This window comes from Oncorhynchus nerka, linkage group LG9a (assembly GCF_034236695.1).
Source record: "Oncorhynchus nerka isolate Pitt River linkage group LG9a, Oner_Uvic_2.0, whole genome shotgun sequence".
NCBI classification, from domain to species: Eukaryota; Metazoa; Chordata; class Actinopteri; order Salmoniformes; family Salmonidae; genus Oncorhynchus; species Oncorhynchus nerka.
The window spans coordinates 20,425,853-20,452,612 of record NC_088404.1 but is presented as its reverse complement, the minus strand read 5'-3'; the positions used below and the strand labels follow the sequence as shown (position 1 = coordinate 20,452,612).

Sequence of the window (26,760 nt, the reverse complement as noted above, 5' to 3'; positions counted from 1 at the left end):
AGACACACTACACACACACACACACTAGACACACACACACACACACTAGACACACACTAGACACACACACACACACACACACACACACACACACACACACACACACACACACACACACACACAAATCAGGACCATGGACAGCCACATCATATTTAACTTACGTTGATTGGACTAGATTGTTTTTTATATATTTTAGTTGTCACTCTATTAGACTAAGCAGAGGTCATTTTATGATGCTGAAATATGGAAGTGTAAATGGTGCTGGAATAGTGGAGGCAGCTCCTGTTTTAGTGGAGGCAGCTCCTGTTTTAGTGGAGGCAGCTCCTGTTTTAGTGGAGGCAGCTCCTGTTTTCTTTACGACTTGCGGTAACTCTCTGTGGTTCTAAATCAATAGTTGTTTAGCTGTCTGAAAATGATGGAAACGTTAACTTGCTTGACCATGCTGTAGGTCATGTTAATTTTTGTTACATGCATTATGCTTTTTGGACCTCACCAGACAGAGGTTGCTCTCTGGTTTTGTGATGAAACAAAGATGTGGTTAAATTTATTCTGCCACTGAGTCTTCTTATTGTCTCTGCCTTTATTAACAGGTTGTAATATGGCTTTTTCTTCTGGCTTCCCCACTGATTTTACCCAGCCACTGCCACTGACTGCCACTGTGTCTTCTTATTGTCTCTGCCTTTAGTAACAGGTTGTAATATGGCTTTTTCTTCTGGCTTCCCCACTGATTTTACCCAGTCACTGCCACTGACTGCCACTGAGTCTCACCGTCACAGCATGGTGCCAACTAACTAGACCATATATAGGCAACCAGTCATACAGTATAGGAATGAGGCGCCCATCTTGTACAAAACCCATACATTTACTGTAAGGTGGTTATGTGCTATTTAAACAAAGCCTAAGGGGTCACCCGGTCACTGATTTGGTAAATGGCTGAAGAAATGGAACCACTCTCAAATTCATAGACAGAGCTAAGTATGCAAGAACTGATCGTCCATGACATCACAACTATAGTTTTAGCCATGTTTTGAGGTATAAAATATTTGTTTACAATTACATATATTTCAAAGAATGGAGTATATTTTGGGTCCGACAGTTTTACCAAGCTTGTGAGACATCTAGAATCAATGGGTATGTCATTTATTTAAAAGTCCATAAATAGACACTCCGATCTTTCCTTTAACGGAAGGCTTGTCAACTGCTTGTCAAAGTGCTAGTGCAGAGACTGCATGGGCTCAGATCAATCAAACCTGTATGTACTGTATACTGTAACATGGAACTTATGGTAGTATACACAGTATCGTTGTCATGATAGGATGTGATTTCTGTCAGGCAGCAGTTGTACTGACTAAGATACTGCATAAACATATATTAGCTATGGCAGGTTTCATTACATTTCACCCAGAGTCCAATTGTGAATATAATGGATCAGAGTTATGGCTGGCTTGTGTCTCTGTTGTACTGACATCGTAGAAGGAGGGAGGAATAAAGGATGGGTAGGTTTTTACAGGAATCCAGGGGATGTTTGTGTGTCTCTAGAATATGAATTAGTTCTGTTTACATGAAGTATAATGATGATTATACCTGCCAAAATTAATATAGGTCTATGGTGGGCAATTGCTGGTGTGTGTTCATCAAGTCAGTGTTATCATCAAATCAAATGTATTTATATAGCCCTTCTTACATCAGCTGATATATCAAAGTGCTGTACAGAAACCCAGCCTAAAACCCCAAACAGCAAGCAATGAAGGTGTAGAAGCACGGTGGCTAGGAAAAACTCCCTAGAAAGGCCAGAACCTAGGAAGAAACCTAGAGAGGAACCAGGCTATGAGGGGTGGCCAGTCCTCTTCTGGCTGTGCCGGGTGGAGATTATAACAGAACATGGCCAAGATGTTCAAATGCTCATAAATGACCAGCATGGTCGAATAATAATAATCACAGTAGTTATCGAGGGTGCAACAGGTCAGCATCTCAGGAGTAATTTTTTTATATATTTTTTATTTTACCTTTATTTAACCAGGCAAGTCAGTTAAGAACAAATTCTTATTTTCAATGACGGCCTAGGAACAGTGGGTTAACTGCCTGTTCAGGGGCAGACCAGCAGATTTGTACCCAACACTCTAACCACTAGGCTACCCTGTCAGTTGGCTTTTCATAGCCGATCATTGAGAGTATCTCTACCGCTCCTGCTGTGTCTAGAGAGTTGAAAACAGCAGGTCTGGGACAGGTAGCACGTCTGGTGAAGAGGTCAGGGTTCCATAGCCGCAGGCAGAACAGTTGAAACTGGAGCAGCAGCATGGCCAGGTGGACTGGGGACAGCAAGGAGTCATCATGCCAGGTAGTCCTGAGGCATGGTCCTAGGGCTCAGGTCCTCCAAGAGAGAGAAAGAAAGAGAGAGCATACTTAAGTGGAGAGAGGGGAACCAGCCAGGCAGAGACAGCAATGGCGGTTTGTTGCTCCAGAGCCTTTCCATTCACAGTGGTTTAATGAAAGTACACAGGGAGCTCTCGTTAGCCTCAGATAAAACATTTTGACAGTGTGTTCCCGTAAACACGTATTTCCTCTGTGACTAATAAGGATGCACACCCCTTCTGCACGGGGAGGTAATCATAGTGCTTTGAGACAAGACCGGAGTGTCTGATGCGTCTGTACTAAACTCGCTAACAGTAGCCCTTATCCAGTTAGCTAAACACTCATTCAAATAACTATTTTAGAGGCAGGGTGCCATTTTGTAAGTTTACTTGAATCACAGTGTGAAACTGCAACAAAAACAAAGTAGAGAGAATAGAGCAGAGAATGTCTTACACAATAACTGCACTAAATGTACGAATTAAGGAATGAGTACTCAATCTAGAATCAAATATAAAATAAAGTTATTAGAATGCAACTGTATGCTTGATATTGCTAAGCTAGGTGTCCCTAGGGAGAATAGCTAACTAAATTCTTCATATTTTACAGAAACATGAAAATGAAAAACAATAAACAAATGTACTTACAGGCAAGCACCAACAAAGTTTGGCATGGGCCCTCAGCTCCTCAAAAAGTTATACGGCTTCACCATTTAGTGCATCTTAACTGGCTGCATCATCGCTTGGTAGGGCAGCTGCTTGGCCCAGGACTACCTGACATGATGACTCCTTGCTGTCCCCAGTCCACCTGGCTGTGCTGCTGCTCCAGTTTCAACTGTTCTGCCTTATTATTATTCGACCATGCTGGTCATTTATGAACATTTGAACATCTGACCATGTTCTGTTATAATCTCCACCCGGCACAGCCAGAAGAGGACTGGCCACCCCACATATGCTCTCTCTAATTCTCTTTCTTTCTCTCGGAGGACCTGAGCCCTAGGACCATGCCCCAGGACTACCTGACATGATGACTCCTTGCTGTCCCCAGTCCACCTGACCGTGCTGCTGCTCCAGTTTCAACTGTTCTGCCTTATTATTATTCGACCATGCTGGTCATTTTTGAACATTTGAACATCTTGGCCATGTTCTGTTATAATCTCCACCCGGCACAGCCAGAAGAGGACTGGCCACCCCACATAGTCTGGTTCCTCTCTAGGTTTCTTCCTAGGTTTTGGCCTTTCTAGGGAGTTTTTCCTAGCCACCGTGCTTCTACACCTGCATTGCTTGCTGTTTGGGGTTTTAGGCTGGGTTTCTGTACAGCACTTTGAGACATCAGCTGATTTACGAAGGGCTATATAAATACATTTGATTTGATTTGATAGCCTGTTTTCTATGCTACAGTAAGTGATACCGATGCACCAAGTCTGGAACCAACAGGACAAATAACAGACTATACCCCCAAGCCATAAGACTGCTAAATAGTCCGGCTAGTTATTTGGTTAAATATTTAACTATCTGCATTGACCCTTTTTTCACTCATCCCATACACTGCTGTTTATTTGTCCTGTCCTGTTGACTAGTCACTTTATTCCTAGTTATCTATCTACCTCAACTACCTCGTACCCCTGCACATGGACTCGGTACTTGTTCCTTGTGTATATAGCCAGGTTATCGCTACTCATTTTGCATTTATTATTGCTTCTATTATTTCTCTCTCTGTATTGTTGGGAAGGGCCTGTAAGTCAGCATTTCACTGTTAGTCTACACCTGTTGTTTACCAAGCATGTGACAAATACAATTTTATTCGATTGGTGCTCATATTTGTTCTATTTCACACATTCAAGTGTGTATTAATACGCATGTGTGAATTATATACATATTTTTTACATATCTCAACTCCCCCTTAGACGTCCTTGGAAAGCAGAGTAACAACCACTGTAAGTGCTTTGCTCAAGGGCACCACACAAGGATGTAGTACACTTAAGTGGGGGCATGAATAGCTGAGAGGTGGTGGTCATGAGGTCGGCTCTGTGTGATATGGAGTTCTAAGAGTCAACCTGAAGAGTTATGTTCTGCCTAAGGTTACTGTTCACACAGGACTCTGTGGTTGTATCAGTTCAGAGAGAGAGTGGTCTCGGCAATCCCAGACCAGCAGCACTAGGTTTGGGAATCATGTCAGATTTTCTTGGCCAGTTCGTGGAGGGTGCTCTTCAGACAGACAACTCTCCCAACATTGGTTGTAACTTGAAACGATTACGTCATAGCGCTTGCAAACTACTCACTAGCCCATCTGTAAATAGCCCACCCAACTACCTCATCCCCATATTGTTATTTATTTTTGTTCTTTTGCACCCCACTATCTCTACTTCCACATCATCATCTGCACATCTATCAATCCAGTGTTAATGCTAAATTGTAAATATTTCGCCACTATGGCCTATTTATTGACTTACCTCCCTAATCTTACTACTCATTTGCGCACACTGTATATAGATTTTTCTATTGTGTTATTGACTGTACTTTTGTTTATTCCATGTGTAACTCTGCGTTGTTGTTTTTATCACACTGCTTTGCTTTATCTTGGCCAGGTAGCAGTTGTAAATGAGAACTTGTTCTCAACTGACCTACCTGATTAAATAAAGGTGAAATAAAAATAAAATAAAAAACTGACTAGGTGTCCCCCTTTCCTACTGCCTTGCAGAATCCAGTCCTTTGATCTACAATGACTATTTGTCCAAATAATGACTTTAACCAATCAGTAAAACGTTTGGGCAGAATCAGTACGCCTGAAGCACTGATGGCCTTCTCTTCCCCGCTGTGTTAAAAAGCTACAATTAGATTAAAGGACCCTTTTAGGTATCCAAATCAAATATTTTAAAAAAATATGTGAATTTGGCCCATAGATATGCATTGAATGGCAAAAAAGACAGTCAGAAAGTAAATGATACGGAACAATGTTTTGAAGTGTGTGTCCTAAATCTAGGAGATAAAAGAAAGCTCAGGTAATATATATACACACATATATATATATATATATATATATTTTTTTTCTTTTACACATTTAACCACTTTTTGGGGTTATGCACAAAACTACCTCCCATATTTCCATAATCAAATTTTAAAAAACGGTACTGGTTACATTCAGACGAGTACCATGTCACATGTGGGGTTCATAGAGCAACGTGGAGAACACCACCGTGTTCGTGAGAATCTCCCCTTTCCACGGTGGGGTGACATTAGTTTGTATCCCAAACTGTTCGGACGCTGCAAACAGAAGTTGGCACATCGACTGTACTGACTTCAGACGAGACCCCTGACACTTGGGGGGGGGGGGGATCTACAGTACGAGTCCTGTGACACTTATGGGAGTCGTAGGATAACAATAACACCATTGTGTTTGTGAGAATCTCCCCTTTCCATAGAGTGGTCATAATAGTTTATGATAAGAATGAACAAAAATTTAGGAGAGAGGATCAGACTTGAATGCAATGCTTAACTAGTTGCCTTGAACGCAGCTCCCTACTAACTCAACAAGCACCAGCTGTTACTAACTTCCAATCAGCTCCATGCATGTTGTAACACTTTAACTAGATGCTGTGAACGCAGCTTCTCAACAGAATAAGCTTTAACTCATTGCTAATCACCCTCCACCACTGCCACCCTACTTAAACCTGACCAAACCAACATTCTTGCTATGTTCTGAAGTGCATGTCGCGTTGCACGACACTCTGCTTTACTAGCCTCATCAAAAGATTGCATCCTTTGCCATCACCACAGCAGCCTAACTGCCACAGCCTGACGATGTCTACCTGAGACTCCAAGCCAAACTCTAGAGTCCACACCCCTGGATCCTTCATCTGACCCATTCTCATTCCCCTCCTGAATCTTTCTCACATCATTTTCCTCAATAAATATTCTAAACCCATTTCAATGTCTGGTCTTTAAAAGTTGTGAAGTAAGCCAAACTGTTCAGACGCTACAGACATTTTCGCGAGAAGACCGATCTTCAGGATGTCTCATGGTCTGACAAACACCTCTGTAGCTCGGCCACCTTCCACTGCAGATGCGGAACGCCGAAATAGGAGGCTGTAATGGATTAAGATGCAGCCCATACAAAAAAAACAGATCTCTAGCTTAAATTGACCGATTTTGATGGTTAATTGTTGTTACTTAGATTGAGCCACCGGTATGTCAATTGACTCCAGGAGGTTTTAATGACCAGTGTGGTTGTCAACTGGTGCAATGAAATCTGAATTTAGGATCTGAATGCTACAAATTTCACTTCACAATGGATGAAATGGATAAATGCTGCATAATTCCCTTATTAAATCCATTCATTTGGTCACTGTATGGTATCAGAGCAGCACTCTACTGTGGTGTGATAGATTCACTGCGCTTTGGGAGTTTGTGTTTTCTCAGTTTCTATTTATAATGTGCACGTACACAACCAATTAATTAAGGCAGACTGTATAATATGTCTTTAGCAACAGGACTTGTGTTTCTGAGACTGTAGGCTAATTATGGACATCGAGTGTATCAGCATTTTGGGGATCTGGGAGATGTCATGTCAACGTAATCAGTTTTCATCCTTGTCAATAAAGGTGGTAATTGGGAGCATATTCAGTGTGCGGGTCTTTCTGTTCTTTTCAGATGTCTTGTCTGCACAAAACCTTCTGTATACGTCACATTTTAGTGACACAATAAATAGCATTAAAACAACTATTTGAATGCGTGTTTGTGTATGTTGACATAGCCATGGTGAATACTGGTGGAGAACCCAGTAATTCTTCCATGGGGATTGGCTCACCCACACAACCTTTTACACCGACTTTACATATCCATGGCAACTATTTTTCTCTCTCAATGGGACCAGAGATGTCCGTTGACTCCATTGAGAGAATCCCACACTTCACAGGTTTAACCACAGGGACAGGGTTTCATTATTGCAGTGGACTAAATCAGGGCCACACAGAGTGATTCTTGGTAGTCTTAAATAAATCTACTTTGAAACAAAAGTATACACCTCACACACATGGTTATGGGCTTAAAAGAAGAAGACACCTGTACCATGGCAGATATAGAGTAGAAATGTATTCAATTTTGAGTTTGCACCCCATGCCCCAGGACTACCTGACATGATGACTCCTTGCTGTCCCCAGTCCACCTGGCCATGCTGCTGCTCCAGTTTCAACTGGCCTGGGCCCTAGGACCATGTCCCAGGACTACCTGACATGATGACTCCTTGCTGTCCCCAGTCCACCTGGCCATGCTGCTGCTCCAGTTTCAACTGTTCTGCCTTACTATTATTCAACCATGCTGGTCATTTATGAACATTTGAACATCTTGGCCACGTTCTGTTATAATCTCCACCCGGCACAGCCAGAAGAGGACTGGCCACCCCACATATGCTCTCTCTAATTCTCTCTTTCTTTCTCTCTCTCGGAGGACCTGAGCCCTAGGACCGTGCCCCAGGACTACCTGACATGATGACTCCTTGCTGTCCCCAGTCCACCTGACTGTGCTGCTGCTCCAGTTTCAACTGTTCTGCCTTATTATTATTCGACCATGCTGGTCATTTATGAACATTTGAACATCTTGGTCATGTTCTGTTATAATCTCTACCCGGCACAGCCAGAAGAGGACTGGCCACCCCACATAGCCTGGTTCCTCTCTAGGTTTCTTCCTAGGTTTTGGCCTTTCTAGGGAGTTTTTCCTAGCCACCGTGCTTTTACACCTGCATTGTTTGCTGTTTGGGGTTTTAGGCTGGGTTTCTGTACAGCACTTTGAGATATCAGCTGATGTACGAAGGGCTACATAAATAAATTTGATTTGATTTGATTTGATTCAATATTACACTTTATATACATCACAGAAGACTGAAATATAACAAAACCGTTTGACATAGAAACACCGGATTTTCATTTATTTTAAATTTTTATAATGTTTATTAATTATGAAATTCTGAAAATTCCACCCTTGAGGCCATTAGAGGGTGATTTGGTCAGTTGACTGCAGGAAAGGGCTGCACTATGTCCAATACACTGTACGTCAACACTCTTGGTCAGAAAATGAATTAGTATGGGTCCACACTACAGTATGTCCAATACACTATGTCAAGCGTTCAAACTCCATACTAGTTAACACTCTTAGTCAGTAAATGAATTAGTATGGGTGTTCTTTGATCTGAGAGAGTTAAGATATATGGATTTGTATAGAAATTGCATCTTACTCACTTATCGCTCAGATACAGTACGTATCTCTCAGTAACTCTTCTGACCAACCTATTTTCAGCACTGCCTCACTCTCCAGTGTGACAGCTATGGTTGTGGTGGCTGCTATAGTATTTTTTGTGACATGGTGGGCTTCTGCCCCAGCTTATACTTAATTCAGCATGTCTTCAGAGATCTTCTGTTCAGAGAGTTTCTGAAATTAATGCCCTTATACTTACACTGCATGTTTTATGTCTCAACTGTGCATTTAGGCATGAAATGTATATTTGGAGAATAGAAGTAAGGATTTGGTTCTCACAGGGAATGGAAGTATTTTGTGTTTTATTAGGATCCCCATTAACTGTTTCCAAGACAGCTGCTACTCTTCCTGGGGTCCACACAGGAAACAAAATAACAAATAAAATACACAATATAATAACACAATGTATAATACAATACTTAATACAACACACAATACAAAATATATTAAAATGTTCTGTGTCTTCACAGTCCCTGTTGTGTCGTAAGATGTTCTTTCAAAGGAAAAGGAGTCCATTGAATATGGCTTTTAGCTCAGGCGAGGTTGGACCAGTTTGAGAGAAGTGTGTTTAATTTCTGTCCTTTTGAAAGTGCATCTCAACAAAGAAGATACATGTATTTTTTATTGAATGACAGTCATTAACAAGCATCCTCTGCTATCTTTCCATCCAACACACCTACACCTCACATCACCGGGTTATTGTGCTTACCATCATATTTCCCTGTAGTTCAACCCATTAGATCCCATTTCAGTGCCTTTGCTGGCCATGGGCTGTGTGCTATCCATTCAGCACACTTTGCCAAGTCAACATACTAAAATATTAATGTGTTGGAGCCTGGGGGCCATAGGGGAGTGAGCTGCTATCTCTCTAGGTGACGAGGAGCTTCTGAGGGGCCGGTAGGCCCCAGGCCCCTGGCCTCATCACCACCAATATAAGGATTGAAGATTCATAAAGGGGAATAGTGAGCAATAACCTGGCCAAGACATTAATGCGCTCTTATTAGGGAGGAGAGGGAGAGGAGAGACTGTAGAGACCAGCTCACTGAGACACTGACAGGAAAAGCACAGTCAGATAGTTAGCCTCAGACATGTGATAAAGGCGGAACGGAACAGAGCAGAACAGAGCAGAACGGAACAGAGCAGAACATAACGTTGCAGAACAGAATCGAACATAACGGAACAGAACAGAATGGAACAGACTCAGAGCAGGCTCATACACATTCAGTTTGCTTGGTTCAGACTTCGGGAGAGCGAACAGATCATTTAGAAACAGAATCTCCTACTCCTCTCTAACCTGCAGTAGAGCCATATAGGATCCCACTGCAGAGGAGGACATGCCTATTATACCTTATCCTCTGACAAAACAACAACAACACCAACAATCCTATTCTGGTATTCTAGAGAAGGAGCCTACCGTCTAGTTCCCTTCCTGTTGTTTACACAGTCATTCAAAGAACAGAAAACACAGTGGACAAACCACAAAAATAATCAACAATAGCTGATTGGTCCAATATAATCATCATCAGGTGAGGTCCCATAGGAAATTAAGTCGCTTTGGATAAAAGGGTCTGTTAAAAGGCATATAATATTATTATTATTATTATTATTATTATTATATTACTCAGTGGTATGGACTGTGAAATAATTGGGGCATTTGGGAGGACTATTAAAGTAGAATACCATGCAGAGAAATGAATAAATGCATCAAATTAATTCAATGTTCTAATGAATGAATTTGCTTTGAGCAAAGTGGCCCAGCTTTCGTTTCCTTTTTGTCGAAGAACAACTTAGTTTTGTATCAATTCTGCTGTGCTATTTTAACTGTGTTAAAATATTGTTTTGAAGTAAACCTATGGACTGGTCATGACATTCCTCATCATTAGTAGCTTTCAGCATTTTTGTTTTAAAGTAAACAATTACTGGTCGTTCTTGGATTGGACACTTGTCATATGGTTTTACAGAGCCTACTATGAGGCATTTCCTGAGCTCCCTGTGTGCACAGGCAGTAGTCATGTCTAGCCATTTGCAGCATGGCCTTTCTATGTCTGGACTTGCTATTGATTTGCTACATTATGAAATTCACATATCTGATTAACCATCCATCATGGCAGCAACAAAGCCCTGACCTATAGGCTCAACAAATTATAGCATTATACAGTAGGAAATACATTTGAAAGGGCGATTGGAAAATAAGCTCACATGTCATATGTATTACAAATACATTTTTTGTCTCCGGTCAATTCACTAAATATATTTTTCTCAATATGTCAGATCAATGGTCAGCCTCCAGCCCCTGAAGTTGCATGGGAGAAGTGTATGTACTATGTTTTATAATGTCAACACTTACCCTCCCTCTTCCCCCCTGCTGATAGGTTCCTGCAGGAGACTGTGGTCTGTGCTTCACAACCTGTCTGGCCAGAGAAAGACCAACTCCCTCAGTAGCAGCAGCGTTTCCATTCCTTCTTCAAAGCGCTAGCTGCTGTGCTTCTGTTTACAATGAGGGCGAACACAGCTCTGTATGGGTTAGCGCCACACAATTATGCCCACCGGGATACAATAGTGCAGAAGCAATCACAGGATGGCAAGGTGAGAGGGAGAGAAGGTTGCATGGGGATGGAACACGCACCAGAGACATGTCAGATGCTAGGGTGGTAGTTGACTGAGTGAACCCATGGTAACCAGATTCAGACCTCTCAAACATGATCACTACCTACAGTTCCTACGCCAAACAGGACCTATTGTTCAAAACCCAATAGAAAAGTAGGCCTGTATATCATGTGTGTGGGGTGAATCATAATGAACATGTGAAAATGCATCCCAGTGCCCTGTGCCTGAAGAAATTGATGGGAAATATTGTCTCATTGTGATAATGGTATAAATGAATCACAAAATGATCAAGGTTTTTCTCTTTCCTCTGCTATATTATTAAACTATGAATGCTGATTAATTTGCATATTCAAGAAATTATCATCAGACATCATTCAACAGAAATACTTAAATATCTTTTAAACTGTGAATATTCAGATCATAGTAAATGGCAGGCCTTTATCTTAGCGTATTGTTCTTGTAGTGAATCTCTGAAGAAAACAACTACCTACTGTGTCTTATTAAAAGTTCCAAAAAACAGGGTCTTTTGTCACTGAATGGGCTCTATTCAATCCGCATTGTGGAAATTCAGCTTTACAGCATGAAATGTTAAGGTAGTGTTCCAGCTCTGGGAGAGACTACATTCCTGGTAAACGCTGCTTATATCACCTCAATTGGAAATTACTTTTACATTTCTATCGGGGAATCTGTAACGCTTCAGCTTTTGACCTTTTGAAATGCACAAAGAAAATATAGAGCCACTTTATGAAGCCAGGTCTGAATGTAAACAGGAGCCACAACAAGGCCAGAGTCGAAGCTCATCTACATGTCCATGAGTTTTGGCAATGATGTGCAGCCTACCCATAATACAGCCATTATAGCTCTGAAGGCTGAGTTTTTGAAGATGACTGGAGAACAGCACGCACTGAGAGCAGTCTTTAATGACACATGACTCTACACAGGAAGAGCCAGGTGCAGGAGGCAGGCCATTCAGCTAGCTTTGGGAAGGGAAGGAGTGGGAACTATGGGGAGAATGCAGAAGTGATGAAAGACAGGGAGGTGTCATCTTCTAAAAGCCTTTACTCTTTGGCAAATAGTAACCTGGTCTCTAGGCTCACTGCTAGAGTCAGCTGGTAGGCATAGCAATAAAGAATAACTCATAGCTTGGGTATTAGTAGAAAATGGCCCTGGTGACATTTTCAGTGATCTCAGAGCCGTAGCTCCAACACCAAAACTTTAAAGCAGAGGTGTCGAACATTGTAAATGTATGTGGTCTATGCAACTAAATGACTAAAACCAAATCTAAATGGTGTAGAAATGATAAAGGACCTACATTCATACAGTTTCTTGACTGTGTCCAGCTCTCTAATAATCACTGAAATGAAATCTAGACAGTCAGGGAGTATTGAAAATTCCCAAAACGATGGATAGAAGACTATGTTTTGACGGCAAGGAAATATAACTCATTTTCAGTGCGGCCCTCCGGACCTCGTTGAAGACCGAATGCTCCCCCTGGGGCAAAATTAGTTGGACACCCCTGCTTAAAGGCTAGATCTGACAGGGAGATGAAGCCCTACCTTGGAGTGGTACCTGGCGGTACACCGTGGCATTTGCCTGTCACACAGAGGAAGAGAGGCAGAAAAGGTCAGGAGACAGAGAGCGGTTTAAACCCCCCCAGTCCCCTTCATCCACAGGGTGGTGTACTCTGCCATTTATCACTGTTTGTCTCGGCGGATGCCTCGCTCAGCCCCCCACCATGGATATTTAATGTCTGTATCGGCAAGTGTCTGTCCCACAGTTCATAGTAAATCTTTCATGAGTGTGCAATGTAGGCCTCAGTGTTTGTTACCATGGCTCCAGCGGCAGGATATAACGCCGGCATCACCACTACAGCTAAGACTAATTTATAAAGACATGCATTGTATGCTTACCTTATTGAAATACAAGTGTTCTTTCACTTTTGAAATTCAAGAAAGGAATGCAACTTTTGTATTTTTACATTTAATTTACATTTGAGGTTGAACCTTACTTTAACAAAGAAAGTCTATCTGATATTTGTTCTCTTAAATCTATGACATCCCTGGTAAACCTGTGGCCTAACAGTAACTCAGGTACAGGGCTGATTTGACAGAGGCAGAGGAACATTTATAATCAAGGCTCTTTCTCCCCCTGTTGGCTGTTCTGATACAGTGCAGCTGGAATGTGGCTCATCTCTAAAGGGCAGCCTGGTGTCATAGACTAGACGTACGAAGTGGGTGAAGGACATCCACAAATGAATACATACCGTACGAAATGGGTGAAGGACATCCACAAATGAATACATACCGTACAAAATGGGTGAAGGACATCCACAAATGAATACATACCGTACGAAATGCGTGAAGGTCATCCACAAATGAATACATACCGTACGAAATGGGTGCAGAACATCCACAAATGAATACATACCGTACGAAATGGGTGAAGGACATCCACAAATGAATACATACCGTACGAAATGGGTGAAGGACATCCACAAATGAATACATACCGTACGAAATGGGTGAAGGACATCCACAAATGAATACATACCGTACGAAATGGGTGAAGGACATCCACAAATGAATACATACCGTACGAAATGGGTGAAGAACATCCACAAATGAATACATACCGTATGAAATGGGTGAAGGACATCCACAAATGAATACATACCGTACTAAATGGGTGAAGGACATCCACAAATGAATACATACCGTACGAAATGGGTGAAGGACATCCACAAATGAATACATACCGTACGAAACATTACACATAATAAATTAAGTGTCTCAGATTTACAAGAATATTACAAAATGCTCTGAGACCAGGTTGAGCTGGGAGGTGGCCCATCTCTCTAAACCTGGAGCTGGGAGGTGGCTCATCTCTCTAAACCTGGAGCTGGGAGGTGGCTCATCTCTCTAAACCTGGAGCTGGGAGGTGGCCCATCTCTCTAAACCTGGAGCTGGGAGGTGGCTCATCTCTCTAAACCTGGAGCTGGGAGGTGGCTCATCTCTTTAAACCTGGAGCTGGGAGGTGGCTCATCTCTCTAAGCCTGGAGCTGGGTGGGGGCTCATCTCTCTAAGCCTAGAGCTGGGAGGTGGCTCATCTCTCTAAACCTGGAGCTGGGAGGTGGCTCATCTCTCTAAACCTGGAGCTGGGAGGTGGCTCATCTCTCTAAACCTGGAGCTGGGTGGCTCATCTCTCTAAACCTGGAGCTGGGTGGCTCATCTCTCTAAACCTGGAGCTGGGTGGCTCATCTCTCTAAACCTGGAGCTGGGTGGCTCGTCTCTCTAAACCTGGAGCTGGGTGGCTCATCTCTCTAAACCTGGAGCTGGGTGGCTCATCTTTCTAAACCTGGAGCTGGGTGGCTCATCTCTCTAAACCTGGAGCTGGGTGGCTCATCTTTCTAAACCTGGAGCTGGGTGGCTCATCTCTCTAAACCTGGAGCTGGCTCATCTCTCTAAACCTGGAGCTGGGTGGCTCATCTTTCTAAACATGGAGCTGGGTGGCTCATCTCTCTAAATCTGGAGCTGGGAGGTGGCTCGTCTCTCTAAACCTGGAGCTGGGTGGCTCATCTCTCTAAACCTGGAGCTGGGTGGCTCATCTCTCTAAACCTGGAGCTGGGAGGTGACTCATCTCTCTAAACCTGGAGCTGGGTGGCTCGTCTCTCTAAACCTGGAGCTGGGTGGCTCATCTCTCTAAACCTGGAGCTGGGTGGCTCATCTCTCTAAACCTGGAGCTGGCTCGTCTCTCTAAACCTGGAGCTGGGAGGTGGCTCATCTCTCTAAACCTGGAGCTGGGAGGTGGCTCATCTCTCTAAACCTGGAGCTGGGAGGTGGCTCATCTCTCTAAACCTGGAGCTGGGAGGTGGCTCGTCTCTCTAAACCTGGAGCTGGGAGGTGGCTCGTCTCTCTAAACCTGGAGCTGGGTGGCTCATCTCTCTAAACCTGGAGCTGGGTGGCTCATCTCTCTAAACCTGGAGCTGGGAGGTGGCTCGTCTCTCTAAACCTGGAGCTGGGAGGTGGCTCATCTCTCTAAACCTGGACCTGGGTGGCTCGTCTCTCTAAACCTGGAGCTGGGTGGCTCGTCTCTCTAAACCTGGAGCTGGGTGGCTCATCTCTCTAAACCTGGAGCTGGGTGGCTCGTCTCGCTAAACCTGGAGCTGGGTGGCTCGTCTCTCTAAACCTGGAGCTGGGTGGCTCGTCTCTCTAAACCTGGAGCTGGGTGGCTCGTCTCTCTAAACCTGGAGCTGGGAGGTGGCTCATCTCTCTAAACCTGGAGCTTGGAGGTGGCTCGTCTCTCTAAACCTGGAGCTGGGTGGCTCATCTCTCTAAACCTGGAGCTTGGAGGTGGCTCGTCTCTCTAAACCTGGAGCTGGGAGGTGGCTCATCTCTCTAAACCTGGAGCTTGGAGGTGGCTCCTCTCTCTAAACCTGGAGCTGGGTGGCTCATCTCTCTAAATCTGGAGCTTGGAGGTGGCTCGTCTCTCTAAACCTGGAGCTGGGTGGCTCATCTCTCTAAACCTGGAGCTTGGAGGTGGCTCGTCTCTCTAAACCTGGAGCTGGGTGGCTCATCTCTCTAAACCTGGAGCTTGGAGGTGGCTCGTCTCTCTAAACCTGGAGCTGGATACTCACTTTCATACTCAATGATTATTTTGTTGAGAGCTATATGAAACAATGGCTTCTACAATCATCTAGAAGTGCTTTATGATTGAACTAGATCATTTTATACAAGTGGGCAAATCATTGGACAGGACAAGACAGTACATGTGTATAGAAACGGTGGGAGATGAGCAAAAAGACATTCACAAAATTATTTATCACGTTTACTTTTATGGTAAAGGTGATTTATTCCAAAATAGTAATATGGTGTAGAGGCAAAAGAAGAAAGAGAGGACTAATAAAATGACAGAGAGAACATCTACATATGAAAGAGTGAAAGAAACAAAATATGTAATTATGCACACTCAACGAGGCGTGTTTAAGACTCTACATGTCTCACAATGGAATAAAAAGTCACAACAGATTCGTGTCTTGAAAATAATAATGTATTGAGGCATACAAAAACTTGGAATGATTGTTCACCTGTGCTTTGTCTTGGAATATAATTGTCAAATTAACAAACTAAACACAGGATAAAATATTTTCTATAAATTACTTGGTTGGTATTTTCATTCAATAATGTTTCAAAACAATCAACACTGATTTTCCAAAAAAGTCTTACTGTGTATACGGAGCTACTTTGTACAACCTGTATGGAGTATTGTGGTTCAAGCAGCAGGGTTACAATGCTCAAATCAACTGGACAGTGAAGTTTGGAGACCTGCCTTAATGATACATGAATGCTGGAGTGAAACTCAACTCTGTGATGCGGATAAAGAGATTGGGGGCAGGAAAAATGCCAAATGCAAATTCCTTTTGATGCCCTAGACTGGAGGCCTGGACTGAAGTGGCTCTTTCTAAGATCTGCAAGTGCCCTTTAAAACATGGTTATCATCATCATTTGGCCACATTTTGAAGTCTAGGGTCACTACCAGTGAAGTCTTCTGACTGAGAAACGTTAGACATGCAAGAGTGAAAGATTGTTATCAGTGCTAGCTAGTAAAGCCAATACAACTGTAGTATAAAGACAAAAATAACATTGTAAAAAAACGTGTGTGATTGTGAAGTTGTGGTGTACTGTATAGTGTTGGTTACATAGTAATACATTGGCCTGCTGAGTGAGGAGGCTACTATAAGACTAATGACTGACGCTGGTCTCGTCCTCAGCCCAGTGATCCACAGTAATGGAGTCTCTGGAGAATCTCTCATCTCCATCCAACACACAGGTGCTGTATCCATCACACTGACTGCCAACCCAGGCTAAATCAACACTGACAGTCTACTTCTCCTTTCTCCCCCCAGCCCTAACAAAGATAAACACAGATAGACAGCAGAGCCCCCTAGCAGGGCTGGACATTACAGGCACGGATCTCCTTCCTGTCCTTGCAGCTGGTGACCTTTGCAGGGGCACTCTTGGCTCTCTTCTTCACAGCCATTAAGCGCTCCTGGATCCCCCCACCGCAGTACTTGGAACAGTCCGTCCAACTGGACCAGGGCTTCATCTTACAACCTGTGGGAACAAGTCAATGAGGCGAGAGAGGGGGGTTAGAATAATACAAAATGCTCTGAGACCAGGTTGGGTTTCAGGTGGCTTTACTTAGTAAGCCAAATCAATCATGCACCAAATATTTTACTTGATTACGACATATTAATTAATGTGAGCAAGCACAAGTGAGACATATCAAATGTGCAATGTTCAAGCCTTAATTTCATGATCAATCATTTTTAGCCTTACATTAGACTGAACAATCATCCATGCTCCAGAGAGCATGGAGTCCCGGTCCGCTCCCTACCGCCCTTAATTAGTGATGATGATTGGTGGGTGGTGGAGGGGGAGGGGTATTCTTCCCAGCCCCAGACAGATCTGTGGGGGTATTTGTCACCGTCACCAGCTCATTAGCCACGGGTTAAAGAAACCTGTCTCTGTGGGGAGGCAACAGTCCAAAGCCCACCCTGACTGCTCTGCCTCTACCCGCTGGGAGCATCATGACGGCCATCTGTGAGCAGGCCCAGTCACTTTATCAACCTGACAGGGCTGATCAGCACTGAGTGTAGCAGCTTTAACACAGCCAGCCAGGCAGGGAGGGAGGGAGGGAGGAGAGGGCAGCATTGATCATCTCAGGACTTTGGCGGATGGATTTAGAGTGAGCTCCATGAGAAATTTGACATGAGGCATGTCCGGACTGAGCTAAAGGGTAGAGCTGCCGCTTTCAAGGAGCGGAACTCCAACCCTCTTATAAGATATTCCGCTATGCCCTTAGACAAACCATCAAACATGCAAAGCGTAAATACAGGACTAAGATTGAATCCTACTACACCGGCTCCGATGCTCGTCGGATGTGGCAGGGCTTGCAAACTATTACGGACTACAAAGGGAAGACCAGATGCAAGCTGCCCAGTGACACTAGCCTACCAGACAAGCTAAATAACTTCTATGCATGCTTCAAGGCAAGCAACACTGAAGCATGAATGAGAGCACCAGCTGTGCCGGACGACTTTGTGATCACGCTCGATGTAGCCAATGTGGGTAAGACCTTTAAACAGGTCAGCATTCACAAGGCCATAGGCCAAATGGATTACCAGGACACGTACTACGAGCATGCGCTGACCAACTGGCAAGTGTCTTCACTGGTGTTTTCAACCTGTCACTGGCAGGTTGAGTCTGTAATACCTACAGTGGCTTGCGAAAGTATTGACCCCCATTGGCATTTTTCCTACTTTGTTACCTTACAACCTGGAATTAAAATCAATTTTTGGGGGGTTTGTATCATTTGATTCATACAACATTCCTACCACTTTGAAGATGCAAAATATTTTTTATTGTGAAACAAACAAGAAATAAGACAAAAAAAACAAAAAACTTGCATATAACTTATCACCTAGGATAGGATAAAGTAATCCCAAACCCCCTCCCCTGAAAAGATTTAGATTACTGTTCCACTGGAGGTCATAAGGTGAATGCACCAATTTGTAAGTCGCTCTGGATAAGACAGACTTAAATGTAAAGTAAATCAAAATCAATAATTTGTAGAGCCACCTTTTGCAGCAATTACAGCTGCAAGTCTCTTGGGGTATGTCTCTATAAGCTTGGCACATCTAGCCACTTGGATTTTTGTCCATTCTTCAAGGCAAAACTTCTCCAGCCCCTTCAAGTTGGATGGGTTCCGCTGGTGTACAGCAATCTTTAAGTCATACCACAGATTCTCGATTGGATTGAAGTCTGGGCTTTGACCACCACCATGCTTCACTGTGGGGATGTTGTTCTCGGGGTGATGTGAGGTGTTGGGTTTGCGCCAGACATGGCATGTTCCTTGATGGCCAAAAAGCTACATTTTAGTCTCATCTGACCAGAGTACCTTCTTCCATATGTTTGGGGAGTCTCCCACATGCCTTTTGGCGAACACCAAACGTGTTTACTTATTTTTTTCTTTAAGCAATGGCTTTTTTCTGGCCACTCTTCTGTAAAGCCCAGCTCTGTGGAGTGTAAGGTTTAAAGTGGTCCTTTGGACAGATACTCCAATCTCTGCTGTGGAGCTTTGCAGCTACTCTCTTTTGCCTCTCTGATTAATGCCCTCCTTGCCTGGTCTGTGAGTTTTGGTGGGCGGCCCTCTCTTGGCAGGTTTGTTGTGGTGCCATATTCTTAAAAATGTTTAATAATGGATTTAATGGTGCTCCGTGGGATGTTCAAAGTTTTGAAATATTTTTTATAACCCAACTGTACATCAAGTTTTAGAGATCTGTACATCTCCACAACTTTGTCCCTGATCTGTTTGATGAGTTCCTTGGTCTTTGTGGTGCCGGTTGCTTGGTGGTGCCCATTGCTTAGTGGTGTTGCAGACTCTGGGGCCTTTCAGAACAGGCGTATATATACTGAGATCATGTGACACTTAGATTGCACACAGGTGGACTTTAACTAATTATGTGACTTCTGAAGGTAATTGGTTGCACCAGATCGTATTTAGGGGCTTCATAGCAAAGTGGGTTTTTTTTCCCTCGGTTTTTTCCCAAATTGTTTTAATTATTTATATTTCACTTCACTAATTTGGACTATTTTGTGTATGTCCATTACATGAAATCCAAATAAAAATCAAGTTAAATTACAGGTTTTAATGCAACAAAATAGGAAAAACGCCAAGGGGGATGAATACTTTTGCAAGGCACTGTATATGTTTCAAGCAGACCATCATTGTCCCAGGGCTCAGGAACACCAAGGCAACCTGCCTAAATGACCACTGACCCATAGCACTCACGTCTGTAGCCATAAAGTGCTTTGAAAGGCAGGTCATGGCTCACATCAACACCATCATCCCAGAAACCTTAGACCCACACCAATTTGCATACCGCCCCAACAGATCCACAGATGACACAATCTCTATTGCACTCAACACCTGGACAAAAGGAACACCTATGTGAGAATGCTGTTCATTGACTACAGCTCAGCGTTCAACACCATAGTGCCCTCAAAGCTCATCATTAAGCTAAGTACCCTGTGACTAAACACCTCCCTCTGCAACAGGATCCTGAACTTCCTGACGGGTTGCCCCCCAGGTGGTAAGGGTAGACAACAACATATCTGCCATGCTGATTCTCAACATGGGGGCCCCTCAGGGGTGTGTGCTTAGTCCCCTCCTGTACTCCCTGTTCACCCATGACTGTGTGGCCAAGCACGACTCCAACACCATCATTAAGTTTGTCAACTACACAACAGTGGTAGGCCTGATCACCGACAACGAGGAGACAGCCTATAGGGTGGAGGTCAGAGACCTGGAAGTGTGGTGCCAGGACAACAAACTCTCCCTCATCATGATCAAAACAAAGGAGATGATCTTGGACTACAGGAAAAGGGGGCAGAGCACGTCCTCATTCTCATCGACAGGGCAGAAGTGGAGCAGGTTGAGAGCTTCAAGTTCCATGGTGTCCACATCACCAACAAATTATCATGGTCCAAACACACCAAGGCAGTCATGAAGAGTGCATGACAACACCTATTCCCCCTCAGGAGACTGAAAAGATTTGGCATGGGTCCTCAGATCCTCAAAAAGTTCTACAGCTGGACCATTGAGAGCACTGGTTGCATCACCGCCTGGTATTGCAACTGCTTGGCCTCAGACGGCAAGGTGCTACAGAGGGTAGTGCATATGGCCCAGTATATCACTGGGGCCAAGCTTCCTGCCATCCAGGACCTCTATATCAGGCGGTGTCAGATGAAGGCCCTATAAATGGCCAAAGACTACAGCCACCCTAGTCATAGACGGTTCTCTTTGCTACCGCACGGCAAGTGGTACCAGAGTGCCAAGTCTAGGTCCAAAAGGCTTCTTAACAGCTTCTACCCCCAAGCTATAAGACTCCTGAACAGCTAATCAAATGGCTACCTGGACTATTTGCATTGACCCCCCCCCCCCCTTTTTTTATACACTGGTGCTACTCGCTGTTTATTATCTATTATCTATGCATAGTCACTTTACCCCTACCAACATGTACATATTACCTCAATTACCTTGACTAACCTGTACCCCCGCACATTGACTCTGTACCAGTACCCCCTGTATATAGCCACATTATTGTTATTTTATTGTTGCTCTTATATTTTTTACTTTAGTTTATTTAGTAAATATTTTTCTTAACTCTTTTTCTTAACACTGCATTGTTGGTTAAGGGCTTGTGAGTAAGCATTTCATGCTAAGATCTACACCTGTGGTATTTGGCACATGTGACAAATAACATTTGATTTGATTTACATTCTGAGATACAAACAATACCTCAGCAGGACTTATGGGAAATCCAAATGAATAATGAGTGACTGGGAAATCATTGTCAGTGACAAGCCCGATTTATTTAACCCTATATTTGGGACATAAAGGACACGTCAAGGTGGTGGATAAAGCATGTATCAATGATATGAATCAAAGAGGTGATGATGATGAAGATATAAAATGTGTATATACAGTATATATGTCACACAGGTGATGATGATGAAGATATAAAATGTGTATATACAGTATTTATGCCACACAGGGGATGATGATGATGAAGATATAACATGTGTATATACCGTATTTATGCCACACAGGTGATGATGATGAAGATATCAAATGTGTATATACAGTATATTTGCCACACAGGTGATGATGATGAAGATATAAAATGTGTATATACAGTATTTATGCTACACAGGCGATGATGATGATGATGATGATATAAAATGTGTATATACAGTATATTTGCCACACAGGTGATGATGATGATATAACATGTGTATATACAGTATATTTGCCACACAGGTGATGATGATGATATAACATGTGTATATACAGTATATTTGCCACACAGGTGATGATGATGATGATGATATAAAATGTGTATATACAGTATATTTGCCACACAGGTGATGATGATGATGATGATATAACATGTATATATACAGTATTTATGCCACACAGATGATGAAGATATAACATGTGTATATACAGTATATTTGCCACACAGGTGATGATGATGATGATATAACATGTGTATATACAGTATATTTGCCACACAGGTGATGATGATGAAGATATAAAATGTGTATATACAGTATTTATGCCACACAGGCGATGATGATGATGATGATGATATAAAATGTGTATATACAGTATATTTGCCACACAGGTGATGATGATGATGATATAACATGTGTATATACAGTATATTTGCCACACAGGTGATGATGATGATGATATAAAATGTGTATATACAGTATATTTGCCACACAGGTGATGATGATGATGATGATATAACATGTGTACATACAGTATATTTGCCACACAGGTGTTGATGATGAAGATATAAAATGTGTATATACAGTATATTTGCCACACAGGTGATGATGATGATGATGATATAACATGTGTATATACAGTATATTTGCCACACAGGTGTTGATGATGAAGATATAAAATGTGTATATACAGTATATTTGCCACACAGGTGATGATGATGATGATGATATAACATGTGTATATACAGTATATTTGCCACACAGGTGATGATGATGATGATGATATAACATGTGTATATACAGTATATTTGCCACACAGGTGATGATGATGATGATGATATAACATGTGTATATACAGTATATTTGCCACACAGGTGATGATGATGATGATGATATAACATGTGTATATACAGTATATTTGCCACACAGGTGTTGATGATGAAGATATAAAATGTGTATATACAGTATATTTGCCACACAGGTGATGATGATGATGATGATATAACATGTGTATATACAGTATATTTGCCACACAGGTGATGATGATGATGATGATATAACATGTGTATATACAGTATATTTGCCACACAGGTGATGATGATGATGATGATATAACATGTGTATATACAGTATATTTGCCACACAGGTGATGATGATGATGATGATATAACATGTGTATATACAGTATATTTGCCACACAGGTGATGATGATGATGATGATATAACATGTGTATATACAGTATATTTGCCACACAGGTGATGATGATGATGATGATATAACATGTGTATATACAGTATATTTGCCACACAGGTGATGATGATGATGATGATATAACATGTGTATATACAGTATATTTGCCACACAGGTGATGATGATGATGATGATATAACATGTGTATATACAGTATATTTGCCACACAGGTGATGATGATGATGATGATATAACATGTGTATATACAGTATATTTGCCACACAGGTGATGATGATGATGATGATATAACATGTGTATATACAGTATATTTGCCACACAGGTGATGATGATGATGATGATATAACATGTGTATATACAGTATATTTGCCACACAGGTGATGATGATGATGATGATATAACATGTGTATATACAGTATATTTGCCACACAGGTGATGATGATGATATAAAATGTGTATATACAGTATATTTGCCACACAGGTGATGATGATGATATAAAATGTATATATACAGTATATTTGCCACACAGGTGATGATGATGACTGACCTGGCTGTTCCTCCACTGCTGCGTCCCGTCCTTGCTGTTTTCCCCTCCTCTTCTCCTTCCCGCCGCCTACCTCTCCCCCCCGCCGTCTCTTCTTCTCCTCGCTGGCCCTAGAGCCCCGTTTGCACTTCCTGATCTTACACTTCTTCCTCTGGACCGTCTCAGAGCAGGGCTCCCCTCCAAACTGGGGCTCCAGCTTCACCATGCGCGTCCTGATGGTGTGGCCTTTGCCGCAGGACTTATTACACTCGGACCACTCCGTCCACTCTGACACCATGCAGTCCATAGCTGGGGAGAGATCGGGGGGGGGGGGGGTGAATGAAGTGTAAGTAACTGACTCTGTCCTTATTTGTTTATTCAGATCCCCATTAGCTTTTGCAGAAGTGGCAGCTACTCTTCCTGGGGTCCAAAAAAACACAAAACATGACAAGTAGAAAAACACTGAGACAAGACAGTCACACACATTTAAAAGACAACGAAATACAAACACTACAACAACAAAAATACATAACACATAATGTGTGTTAGTGTGTCTGTGTGTGCTTGTGTTTGTGTGTGTCCCCTCATAGTCCCCGCCGTTCCATGAGTTATTGTTTAATCTGTTTTTTAAATGTAATTTTGCTGTTTGTTTGAGTAATTAGAGATGGAAGGGAGTTCCATGAGATCATGGTACTCTATAAAAGTGTGGGTTGCCGTGAATCCGTTTTGGACTTGGGGACTGTGAAGTGACCCCTGGTGGCAGGTCTTTTGGGGTATGTATGGGTGTCTAGGTTGAATATTATTTAATTATGCAGAAAATCTGGAATTTTTGTCACAGTAATATTTCAAATAAAAACTAGAATAAAATCAGTCAATCTCTCATCAACCCTCAACCAGGAAAGACTGGCATGCATGTTGTTGATGTTAGTTCTGTATGTGCAGTTAAGGGCAAGGCGTGCTGCTCTGTTTTGAGCAAGCTGCAGCTTTTCTAGGTCTTTCTTTGCTGCACTTAACCATATTACTGGACAGCAATCAAGATGGGACAATGCCAGAGCCTGAATAACTAGTACAGTTGATTTTTGTTTTTATAACAGACATACCCCTCCCCAACTTCACAACCACTTTGTCAATATGACTTGACCATGATAATGAGGTTTAGGTCTTAGAGAATGTTTTGAAACAAACACAATACTTTTAGTTTTATATATATTTAAGACCAGTTTATTATTGATCACGCATTTTGATACTGACCTTAACTCCTTATTTATAATTTCAGTGAGCTCACTGGCTTTGGTTGCTGACATGTAGAGTATGAAATCATCAGCATACATAGTCATAGTGGCTAAATACAAGGGGTACCGCTTTGTGTAAGACCAGCGGCAAATCATTTGTAAAAATAGAGAAGAGTAATGGCCTAAGGCAACTGCCCTGAGGGACACCGCACTGTACATATCTGATGTTATAGAAGCTTCCATTGAAGAACACTCTCTGGGTTCTATTGGATTAAAAACTATCCAACCATGTGATGGGAGGTCATGTAATAGCAATTTAGTTTTTTCAATAACAATTTATGATCAATAACATCAAAGGCTGCACTGAAATCTAACAATACAGCTCCAACTATCTTATTATTATCCATTTATTTTAACCAATCATCCGTCATCTGAGTCAGTGCAATACAAATCAGTGCCCTTCTCTATATGCATGCTGAAAGTCAGTAGTTAACCTTAAAACATACAATTGCGACGGAACATTTTTATCAGTGTGTGTGTATCAGATTGTACACAGATACATGCTTCTTTTCTCATAACCAAGGGGAGAAAAACACAAAAATGAAAAGTGCTTCTTAGCTTTGACAACCTGTAGCTCTTCATCTCCCAATCCAGTACATAGTGAACCGTCACAGTGAGGTAGCTTTGAGTTGCTCTGGAGGTCCAACTATCAGTGGAGAGAGCTAGATAGGGTGCCTGTGTCAATTCACTTTCAATTGCTCTCTGTGTTGTTTCAGAGTTTGGGAATTACTTTGCTGCTGACGAAATCCAGAGTCAGTAATCACTGAATAGGGCTGCAAGTCTTTGGCTATGAATACTCCCACTGCTTTCATTATTTCTTTATGCTTTTCTGAATTTGTCGCAAATTGTTGTTGGAAGGCAGCAGCGAGAGATTGTTTTGGCTAACGAGTGGACTCTCCTTGCTCCAGCTCCACCTGCAAGGGATACGGCCGGGTGATGGCGACGTAAATGACACGTCATGTTAGAAGTGTTTCCACTCGAGTAGCCAACAGTGGCAAAGCAATGCTTGCAGACTGTACTTTGTTTGTTTATGGACTTCTTACCCTTGTCATCGTATTGAACGCTGAATGCAAAATGATCCCTCACAGCAGATTTAGTTTCCCCCCTCTTCACGGGACCCCTTTGGGGAGGTTTCCTACTGAGATGTCATTCCAAATTGTCCATTGGTTGTTTAAGTGGGAGGAGGCTGCGGTCACTGCGGTAGCCACGTTTTGAGACATTGCTGTGGAGTAAAGTTTGCCAGCCCTCAGGAGCCCCCTAACTACCACACGCCGCGCGTCTGGTTCTGTGGATCTGAATGTCAATACAACATGCGTGTAGTCTGCAATGAAAGGAAAATGACAGGCATACCGTAATTCCACGGTTCACGTGTGCGTATTGAACCATAGGGGGCGTACCAAACGGTTCGATAACATACGGTGTACCGTTGCATCCCTAATAACTTGTCAGTGTTAGCATGTTAATAAGATAACTGAAGGGACCGCCCTGGCAGAGCTCCCGATGACGTGTACTATGGTGCATTGAGTTTGTTGGAACCTCTCCAGTTTGCTGATAATAAAAAATGATTCATTTAAGTTTACAAAATGTTTCAATTCATCATCGATACATGGGGCTCAAACAGTTCTCACAGTTGATTTTTTAACAGGTGCATGTCAACAATTGGCATGAATCATT

At 42.5% G+C, this 26,760-nt stretch overlaps 1 protein-coding gene and 1 long non-coding RNA gene across 2 annotated transcripts in view; one reads left to right on the top strand and one right to left on the bottom strand.

Moving 5' to 3' along the window:
* The window catches only part of LOC115115361 (uncharacterized), a 109,351-nt gene extending 97,642 nt beyond the window's left edge, over positions 1–11,709 (top strand). The window contains exon 4 of the long non-coding RNA XR_010464676.1: positions 10,970–11,709. This is a non-coding gene — a long non-coding RNA (uncharacterized LOC115115361). The remainder of the gene's footprint in view (positions 1–10,969) is intronic.
* Positions 11,710–16,232: 4,523 nt separating this feature from the next.
* The window catches only part of LOC115134023 (spondin-1-like), a 144,295-nt gene continuing 133,767 nt past the window's right edge, over positions 16,233–26,760 (bottom strand). Inside the window, exons 15-16 of the mRNA XM_029667554.2 lie at positions 23,819–24,103; positions 16,233–17,314 (exon numbers count right to left, since the gene is read on the bottom strand). Of these exons, the coding sequence (XP_029523414.1) occupies positions 17,145–17,314; positions 23,819–24,103 (455 nt within the window). The 3' untranslated portion in view covers positions 16,233–17,144. The remainder of the gene's footprint in view (positions 17,315–23,818; positions 24,104–26,760) is intronic.